Source organism: Nannospalax galili, unplaced genomic scaffold (assembly GCF_000622305.1).
Source record: "Nannospalax galili isolate Female #2095 unplaced genomic scaffold, S.galili_v1.0 scaffold332, whole genome shotgun sequence".
Taxonomy (NCBI): Eukaryota; Metazoa; Chordata; class Mammalia; order Rodentia; family Spalacidae; genus Nannospalax; species Nannospalax galili.
In genome coordinates this window covers 436,070-446,232 of record NW_008333794.1, presented here as the reverse complement: position 1 = coordinate 446,232, position 10,163 = coordinate 436,070, and the positions used below count along the sequence as shown (strand labels likewise).

General features: G+C 43.9%; 1 protein-coding gene across 3 annotated transcripts in view; it reads left to right on the top strand.

The window, feature by feature from the left end:
* The first annotated feature begins 5,185 nt into the window (after positions 1-5,185).
* The window catches only part of Isy1 (ISY1 splicing factor homolog), a 31,086-nt gene continuing 26,108 nt past the window's right edge, over positions 5,186-10,163 (top strand). For 2 of the 3 annotated variants that reach the window (XM_008828540.3, XM_029561316.1), the window contains exons 1-5: positions 5,186-5,329; positions 7,468-7,490; positions 8,089-8,140; positions 9,056-9,121; positions 9,818-9,860. In XM_008828540.3, the coding sequence (XP_008826762.1) occupies positions 5,327-5,329; positions 7,468-7,490; positions 8,089-8,140; positions 9,056-9,121; positions 9,818-9,860 (187 nt within the window). In that variant the 5' untranslated portion in view covers positions 5,186-5,326. Of the gene's footprint in view, positions 5,330-7,467; positions 7,491-8,088; positions 8,141-9,055; positions 9,122-9,817; positions 9,861-10,017; positions 10,061-10,163 lie in introns of all 3 variants that reach the window. The other variant, XM_029561317.1, reaches the window with a different exon arrangement.

Here is a 10,163-nt window from a genome sequence, read left to right as displayed (position 1 = left end):
ATGATGACACCTGGCTAATTGCATTTCTCTGTTACTCTGCTGCCCCTTGGTTCCTAGTAGCCTGTGTGTGTGTGTGTCTTTTTTTTTTTTTATTAGCTCCAGCTGACCTGTACTCACTATGGAGACCAACTGGCCTCAATCTCATAGAGATCTGCCCCTGCCTCTTGAGTGCTGGGACTAAAAGCGTGTGCCACCACACCAAGCTAGTATCCTTTTTAAAATTTTTAATGCTGTTTATTATATTGTATGTGTGCCATGCATGTAGCAAGTGCTTCCCTCCCCTTTTATTTATTGTCTCACAAATACCAGGTTGAATTTGTAAATTTACACAATTGAGGCATGCAGATTTTGGTTTTGTAGACTTTTGCAGACACTGATAAGGACTTTGTTTTTTCTTTGGTTCTTATTTGAGACAGGGTCTTCCTGCAGCCCCAGCTGGCCTGGAACTCACTATGTAGACCAGGTTGGCCTCGAATTCAAAAAGATCTGCCTGCCTCCGCCTTGTGCTGGAATTAAAGGCATGCGCCACCACGCCTGACTTAAAAAAAAAAAGTATTGCATGTATTTGCACCTGTGTCATGTGACCTCCGAGGAGGTCAGAAGAGTACATCAGATCCATTGGAGCTAGGGATGGTTGTTAGCCCCCTTGTGGGTTCTGGGATCTGAACTCGGGTTCTCAGCAAGAGCAATCAGTGCTCTTACCCGCTGAGCTCTCCAACAGTTTCTGTTTTTTTGAGACAGGGTCTCCCTCTAGCCCCAGCTGGCCTGGAACACTGTAGATCAGGCTGCCTCTGCCTGGGCTTAAAGGCATGTGCCACCAGGCCTGGGTTGGTTTAATTTGAAAGAAAAAAAAAAAAAAAGCACAGGCCCTTGAGCTGACATGTTAGGGTAGGATCATACTGAAATGACATGAACAATCAAACTAGTTGTTTCTAGATAGTGTCTAGGAAGATTTTGCTTTGGAAGAATCTAGCTGTAATTCTAGTATTTTCTTTAATGTGTTTATAGATCACGTCCTAAGGAACTGCATCTAGCAGTTCTAGGGCCAGGAGATTGGACGCTTGATTTTTCTAGCCTTGGCACAGTGTGAGACATCTTTGGAAGGTGATATGGTCCACTTAGCAGGAGGTAGAAAGTACTAAGTCCCAGTTGTCAAATACAACTGCAGAGAAAATTACTCGTAAAAAAATTTTTTTTCTGGGGCCGGAGAGATGGCTCAGCAGTTAAGAGCACTGACTGCTTTTGCAGGGGACCTGGGCTGGATTCCCAGCACCCATATGGCGGGCTATGAACCATCCTTAACTCCAGTTCCGGGGGAATCCGAAGCCCTCTTCAGACCTCCAAGGCAAAGCATGACATGGGTGCACTCACATACATGCCGGCAATACACATACACATAAAAACTAATTTTTTTTCTTTTTTCTGTGTGCATGTCTGCATGTGTGCAAAGCCAGAAGAGAATGTTGGGTGTCCATCATTACACCTATTCCTTTTTGAAGCAGTCTCTTCCTGAACGAAGCTCATGTCTTGGTTAGGTTGGAAGCCAGTAAGCCTCCGTCACGTGACCCTCATCTCTCTCCTCCACCACAAAATTGGAATTGCAGGCATTTTTGGAGACACTCAGCTCCTGTTCTTAGGATTACAGAGCAAGCACTAACCGCTGACCACCTCTCCACCCCCTACACTTATTTTTCTGTGATATAACAGCCCACATTTTTTTTCTGTAGAACAGTTTTAGAAAATGACTGATCTGGGTGTTCTCACTATGACTTTAAAATTGTTTTGCTTTTTTGAGACAGGGTCTGAGTATCTCTGACTGGCTTTGAACTTGCTAAATAGACCAGGCTGGTCTTGAACTCACAGAGATCCACCTACCTCAGCCTTAGTGCTAGGATTAAAGGTGCACACACTACACCAAGTTTACCAGGACATTTTTAAAGTTAATTTCTTTGGGCTGGAGAGCTGGCTCAGTGGTTTAAGAGCACTGGCTGGCTGTTCTTGCAGAGTCCCAACACACATGGTGGCTGACAACTATCCCTAACTCCAGTTCATGGGGTCTGATAACCCTCTTCTGTCATCCTCGGGCATTGCATGACACAGGTGCACTTAACATACATGCAGGGTAATGCTCATAAAAATAAAAAATACAAAGTTTTCTCTCTAGTGTATAAATACCTTTAAAAACCTGTTTTGGGGGCTGGGCGTGGTGGTGCACGCCTTTAATCCCAGCACTCGGGAGGCAGAGGCAGGCGGATCTCTGAGTTCAAGGCCAGCCTGGTCTACATAGTTCCAGGACAGCTGGGGCTACAGGGAGACCCTGTCTCAAAAAGACAGAAGAAAAAAAAAAACCAAAAAAACAAAAAAAAACTTGTTTTGGAAGCCAGGCCTAGTGGTCCATGCCTTTAGTTCCAGCCCTGGGGGCATAGAGGTAGGTGGAGCTCAGATCAAGGCCAGCCTGGTCTACATAGTGAGTTCTAGGCCAGCTGGGGCTACAAGAAAACCCAATGTCAAAACAAGAACCTATACTGGGGTGCTGGGGGCTGGAGAGATGGCCCAGCGGTTAAGAGCACGTGCTTTTCTTCCAGAGGACCTAATTTAACTGGTTCCCAGTACCAGTGTTGGGTGGCTCACCACTCCCTGTAACTTCAGTTTCAGAGTATTTAATGCCCTCTTCTGGTCTCTGAGGGCACCAGACACATAGGTGATAAATTATTTAAAAAAAAAAAAAAGGGCTAGAGAGATGGCTCAGCGGTCAAGAACACTGGCTGTTCTTGCAGAAGACCTGGGTTCGAATCCCAGCACCCACATGGCGGCTGTCGGTTACTCCAGTCCCAGGGGATCCAACAGCCTCTTCTGTCCTCGGGCATTGCACAACACGGGTGCATTTACCTGCATGCAGGCAATACACACATACACATAAAAATAAATATTTTAAAAAATTGAGTTGCCAGCAATGCCATGAGTAGAAAACTGCACAAAATGCAGTTGTAGTAGAGATGCATAAAATTAACTTGTGCTATGTGTATAAGGTGTATTTGAATCAATGCAATGTCCTGATTAGACTTGGGACTCAGGCTCCAAGGTACATGTATTAGTATGTTCCAAAAAGGCCAAAGTTCTTATGATCTCAAAACACTTCAAAAGGAAGATACTCTGCTGTAATTCTTGGAAAACAGATTACCCACAACAGCCTGTTTGCAGTGGCTACTTGGAGCACTAGAGGTAAAACCTTGAGTTCTTGGTGTGCCACAGAACGTTTAAATACATGTGTTGGATGATTATTCCTGGGGAGATGTGGAAAATGTATCTTTACTCCAGGTAGGGTACCAGTGACACATCGAAGAAATGTCTAGGGTGGCAAGTTATTGAGTTTATTACAGGAGTTGGGGCGGCTCAGAGGCACTGCATCACTGGAAAAGCCCACCACAAGCCTGGGTTACAATTCATGAAAGCCACTGTACTCCCTGTCAAACTGCAGGTAGCTTGGCTGGAGAGTCTACTTCTCCCCCACCACCCCACCCCCACTTGTTTTCAGCTTATAGGCCTCTAGAAGCTTGTAATTCTGAGCTTTGAGCCTTGTTTTCTTTAGCTTTCTGAGTTTTAAGAGCCTCCCTCCAGGAGGGAATATTTTCAACTAGGAAAGAACTACACAAGAGTGTGTTTCTAGTCTTATGGTAGTTGCATACAGACATGATTGCCAGGGAAGTTTGGTGGTCTAAATCTCCATGATGTTCCAACTCAAAAGTTACAAGTTTGAGTTTTCTAGAGCATTTTGAGTACATTCTAAATGGAATTAGGCGAAAGTATGTAATCAAAAGTATTCCAGTTGATTAGTTTGCAAATCACAGCATAAAGCTAAGTACAAGTTCTGGAAATGCCTGCATGCATGAACTCAAAGCAAAAATTCTATCACTCTACAGAAAGTTGCTAATATTACTCTTACTGAAATTGTAACCACAGGCATTTGGCTTAAAAATTTCAGGAAAAAGTTTGGAGCCATCAGTATTTTATACACTTCCAGATGGTTCTAGTGTCACCAGAGTGAAAACTACTGGATTAGAGAACTCCAGGTCTTAGTCCACCTCTTGGAACTGGAATGTCAGAGCAACTCTAGTGCTAATTCTCTTATTTATTGTGGTTTCAGTTTTTTTCATATTTTAAAAAATGTTTTAGTGATTGCTCTGCTAAAATAACCGTTCCACACCTATCCACTTTTAGTCCTACTACAAATCTGTTGCTTGTAATCACTTAGTAAACTTTTTGGTAGTAAGCTGTTTCAAAAACTAAGGGAGCTGATGTTTATCTGTTAAATTGTAACATACCTCTTTCCTTCACTCTACTCCATTTACATGAACTGGCTCAGGCAGCAGAGATTTATGGATGAGGCACATTGACTTGGGGTGTTTCTGAGTACTTGATGTTTGATAACCTACCATTAGAGTCAGCCATATATGATCACGGAAGCTCTTTGGGGACCTTTTATGGTTAAGAATTGGTTAAATTTGGATGCTCAATATTGGAAGATATTTCTGGGTAATTTATGGATAATTCCACTTAGGTAAACATTTTGTATAGGTCTTCCATGCAAGATTATGTAAATATAATTTCTGTTTGTGTGGTTTTCCTTTTGAGGGGACAGGGGCTCTAGCTCTAGCTGGCCTCGAACTAGGTATGTAGACTAGGCTGGCCTCTATCTCAAGAGATCTGCCTGCCTCTGCCTCCCAACTGCTGGGACTAAAGGCTTGCGCTACCACGCCCGGCTTTTTTTATATTTTTTTAACTTTTTATTTTATGTGTATGAGTGTATTGCCTGTATATCTGCACGGTATCGTGCAATGCCCGCAGAGGTCAGAAGATAGCATCGGATCCCCGTGCCAGAACCCAGCCGGCGTCCCCGGGGTCCATCAGTGCGGTCCGGTTGGGAACCTGGTCAAAGCGGGCCGCGATACTCCCTCCAGCGCCCAGAGTGGCTGTGAGCACTCGCGCGTTCGAGGAGGTGTCGAGTGGGACAAGCGACGACGACGACGCACACAGATACCGTGCTCCAGCGGCGGCTCTGAACACCAGGAAGGGGGTTTCTCGCCGGATCAAGCCAGCCACCCGGCACACCCCGGGCAACCGAGCTTCAACTTCACGTACGCGCGCGATGACGCATTGCCCATTTCCCACATTCGCTTCCGGTACCTAACTTCCGGTCCTTCCATATATTCTTCCGACAAGAAGGCCAGCCCGTCGGCGATTAGGGTTTTCGGTTCCCGAGAGGGTCCGCCTTGTCCCCGGCGGTGAAGCGGGCTGGGCTGCCCCGGGCGGCGCCCTCGCCGGCACCATGGTGAGTCGGGTGGGGCGAGGAGCGGGCGAGTGGGTGGCTTGAGGCCCTGGTTAGAAGTTGGAAGAGAAAGCAGTCCGCGAGCTGAATTGCATTTTCAGCTCCAGTGCAGCACGCCATAGGGACTGAGCACGGGGTGGCCGGACCCGAGCGGCCATCCCTCCGTTTCTGGCATAATTTGACTCGTGTGAACACTCCATTTGCACAAGCGCAGTCTTTGAACTTTGTATCCCTGATGTCGACGCCAGAGTCTGGCACGTTGCGCGTGGGCTGCGGGAGGGAGGCGTGCCGGCACCCCAGTGAATGTGTAGTGTGGGCCGACGTGTGCGAGGTTGTGATCCTCGGTCATTGGCTGAAGAAGCACTTAATGTCTAGCTTTGAGACTGCACCTGTAGTGTTGGCACAAGGGCCTAGGTTACTGTACTATTTTCAAAGGAAAGTCTCCCCTGAGAGTATGTGAAGCAGCCTTTACACCACCGAGGTTTGTTTTTATCCCCGAGGTCAGTACTGCAAGGTTGAGATCTGCATCGCCTTACCCACAAAAACAGCCTATTTTACTACATATTTACACACTAAGGGTATGTTTATGGAATAGGTGTAAGTATATAGATAGCTGTGTAAATATGTATATATGGAAAATATGGAAATTGATTCAAGTATTCAGGTCTTCTTGACAGCCTGGGGTGCTTCACAATACCAAGCAGAAGAAAAACCATTATCACATTTTAAAATTTAAAATAATTATTTATGGGGGCTGGAGAGATGGGTCAGTGGTTAGGAGCACTGACTGCTCTTGTAGAGGACCCGGATTTGATTCCCAGCACCCACATGGTGGCTACGAACCGTCCTTAACTCCAGGGGAATCAGAAGCCCTCTTCTGACTGCTGCTGCGGCATTGCACGACACAGGTGCACTCCTATACGTGCAGGTAGTACACTCATACACATAAAATAAAAATAAATAAAATATTTTTTTAATAAAGTTCATTAACAGGCGGAGCTGGGGCAGGTGAGAGGACTCAATCAGTAAAACCATTTGCTGCCAAACCTTCCTGTCTGAGTCTGATTCTTGGGGTACATATGGTGGAAGAAGAAATCCAACTCCTTCAAGTTGTCCTCTGGCCTTCATACATGTGCCCTTCTATACATTTAAATTGCAAATAAATGTAATTTAAAAAAAGATAGAGTGGAGCATGGTGTTGCCTGTCTGTTATCCCAGCAAGAGTGGAAGAGGGAGAGGAGAGGTTAATGGTGAATATGAACACAGTACAGTGTATTCATGAATGTAATTATCAAAAATAAATGATTTTTTATGTGTATGAGGGTTTTGCCTGTATGTTTATAAATGTACCCATGTCATGCAAAACCTGTGGAGGCAAGAAGAGGGAGTGGAATCCCCTGGAACTGGAGTTACGGATGATTATTAGCCATGTGGATGCTGAGAACTGAACCCGGGTCCTCTGCCAGAGCAGACATTGCTCTTAGTTGCTCTCCCCCACCCCTGTCCCAATAATTACTTTTTAAAAAGAACACCTTTAATCCCAGCACTTGGGAGGCAGAGGCAGGAGGATCTCTGTGAGTTCATGGCCATCCTGGTCTACATAGTGAGTTCCAGGATAGCTGGGGCTACAGGGAGACCCTGTAAAAGAATTAAAAAATAATAGATGTCACTGCTAAAAAAAAGATATTCTAGGGACTCATCAGTTATGAGTGCTTACTGCTCTTGCAGAGAACCTGGGTTTAGTTGCCAGTACCTACATCAGGAGGCTCACAGTTGCCTGTAACTCCTGTTTTGGGGGATTCCAGTACCCTCTTCTGGTCTCCACAGACACTGTGCATTTGGCATATATTCATACACATAAATGAAAGTAAAAATTAAAAAAATATATAGACGTGTATGGGCCAGGGCATGGTGGTGCAGGCCTTTAATCCAGGACTCGGGAGGCAGAGGCAGGCAGATCTCTGTGAGAATGAGGCCAGCCTGGTCTACATAGTAAGTTCCTGGCCAGCTGTGGCTACAGGAAGACCTTGTCTCAAACACCCCCCCCCCAAAAGCATGTATCACCATTTTCACTCACCCTGGGGGATGGGAGGGGAAGTACTCTAAACTTGAACATTTTTCTTCTCTTGTTTCTTTCCTAGGCCCGAAATGCAGAAAAGGCCATGTAAGTATCATCTTATTTGGTGCTGAAAATTTTATAAATTGTTATCAAGAACTTGTGTATGGTCTTTTTGGTAGGAGTCTTTTGAGAAACAGTTTCTTCTTTCCATGTGTTAAAATAGCATTTCCATCTTTACATATATTTGTTTTTCCTCATTAGTGTTTTCTGATCGCTTCCAGGCTTTATACTGGATGAACATTTTTTTTTTTTTCTTTTTGTCTTTTTGCCTCCCAAGTGTTGGGATAAAAGGCATGCGCCACCACGCCTGGCCTCAGATGAACAGTTTTTTAACCTGTGGATGGTATTGGGATTGTAGCAAGAGTATCTTTTAGCATCTCTATATGTTGTTTATCATGGCCTGAGAAATACAATTTCCCACAGTCTTTATATGCAGTATAAATAAAATAGATACTTGGGTGTTCAGGAGCACCCCTTAAAGGCCTACCCCCTTGGAACATGGAAATTCTTTTCCACTGTGGTTTCTTCATTGTTGTTACGTGAATAACATTAAATGTGATCATGAACTTGATCTACCCTGACCAGTAACTTGGGTGGTAAATCTGTGAATAGGATCTAACCGAGTCTTCTCTATTCCTGGTAGGACAGCCCTTGCAAGATTTCGCCAAGCTCAACTAGAAGAGGGAAAAGTGAAGGTTAGTGGACTCTCATTCTCTGTAAATTATCAAGAGCAGATGCAGTAGACTTCATTGGATAGGCTTCAAACCATATCTTCTGTCTGTATTTGCTGAAGAGTTTGTGCAGGTGACCTGGTAGTAGCCCTCCTTGCTGCTGGGGCAGTGTGGTTATCTGGCTGCTGCTTTTTCCTTTTTTTTTTTTTTTTTTTTTTTTGTGTTTTTGAGACAGGACCTCCCTGTAGCCCCAGCTGTCCTGGAACTCACTATGTAGACCAGGCTGGCCTCGAACTCACAAAGATCCCCCTGCCTCTGCCTCCCAAGTGCTGGGATTAAAGGTGTCCGGCTTTTTCCATTTTTTTATCTGGTGATGAATTGGTTCCCTTATTATCCCGGCTCTAATAATGAGTAAAAGAAGGTGGCATGTGATGTCGGGGACAGGTGTTATGCTGAAACCTGTAAATAATCTCAATTTATGGAGACATAACCAACTTAGGTGTACTATATATCAACTTCTGGATATTTTTCTTTGTTTAGAAAAAATTTCATATACGTGTGTATATACATGCATATCTATGTTTATATGTTTATTTTAAACATAGCCATAATTTCTTGAGGTAGTGTAAATATGCCATGAAATAGGTATAACTTAGTTTTTTAGTCCTCTTTGCATAATTGAGCATTTAGGTGTCTGCAGTATTTACTGCACTACCCATAATTCATTACATATTTGTGTTTGTATAGTTGTTTCATAAGGAGGGTTGTAGAGTGGGACTTAGGCCTTGATGAGTGTCCTCTGGAGCTGTAACTTCAGGTATGTTTAGACCATTAGACAGTTTAGGTTTCAGGTCTGACTCAGCTGTTATGTTACTCAGTTGTGTTACTTAAGTGTATAACGAGCCTATTGGCAACATGTGCTACTCTGTTTCTCCTTAGGAACGAAGACCCTTCCTTGCTTCGGAATGTACCGAGTTGCCCAAAGCTGAGAAATGGAGACGACAGGTTCGTTCTGGTAAATCTGATCTCAATATAGGTAGCAAATCTCTGCTTCTTTTTATTTCAATGACTGGTTTATTGTTTGTGTGTTTTAAACTTTATTTTGTTTTATGTGTATGAATGTATTGCCTGCATGTATGTAAGTGCACCCGTGTTGTGCAGTGCCCAAGGAGGTCAGAAGAAGGTGTTGGATCCCCTGGACCTGGAGTTACAGATGGTTGTTAGCAGCCATGTGGGTGCTGGGAATCAAACCCAGGCCCTCTTCAAAAGTAGCCAGTTCTCTTGACCTTTTAGCCCTCCCTCTAGGGTTTTTTTTTTTTTTTTTTTTTTTTTTTTTTTTTTTTTTGAGACTGGTCTGGAACTCTGCGTAGATCAGGCTGGCCTCCATCTGACAAGGATCCTGCATGCCTTCCAACTGCTGGGATTAAAGACTGTGCCACTGTGTCTGGCTTCTCATTGACTCTTAAGCTATAATTCTAAGAGCTTTGTTTTATGTTTTTGTTTTTGAGACAAGGTCTCACTATGTAGCCTTGGCTGGCCTGGAACTCACAGAGATCTGCCTGCCTCTGCTTTCCTAGTGGTGGTACTAGAGGTATGCACCATTACACTCAGTAGTGTTTTTATTAGTTTTGAAGTATGGTTTTCCTGTGCTTTTAGACATATTTAAAAGTCATGAAAATGTACCTTTATTTTTTTTCACAGATCATTGGAGAGATTTCAAAGAAAGTGGCTCAGATTCAGAATGGTAAGTAAATATATGGTTAGATTTGGGGACTAGTGGTGGTACTAGAGGTATGCACCATTACACTCAGTAGTGTTTTTATTAGTTTTGAAGTATGGTTTTCCTGTGCTTTTAGACATATTTAAAAGTCATGAAAATGTACCTTTATTTTTTTTCACAGATCATTGGAGAGATTTCAAAGAAAGTGGCTCAGATTCAGAATGGTAAGTAAATATATGGTTAGATTTGGGGACCTCAACCTTCCCTTCCCCTTCCCCTTTCTTTTCCCCTTTCCTTCATTCCCTCCCTCCCTCCCTCCCTCCCTTC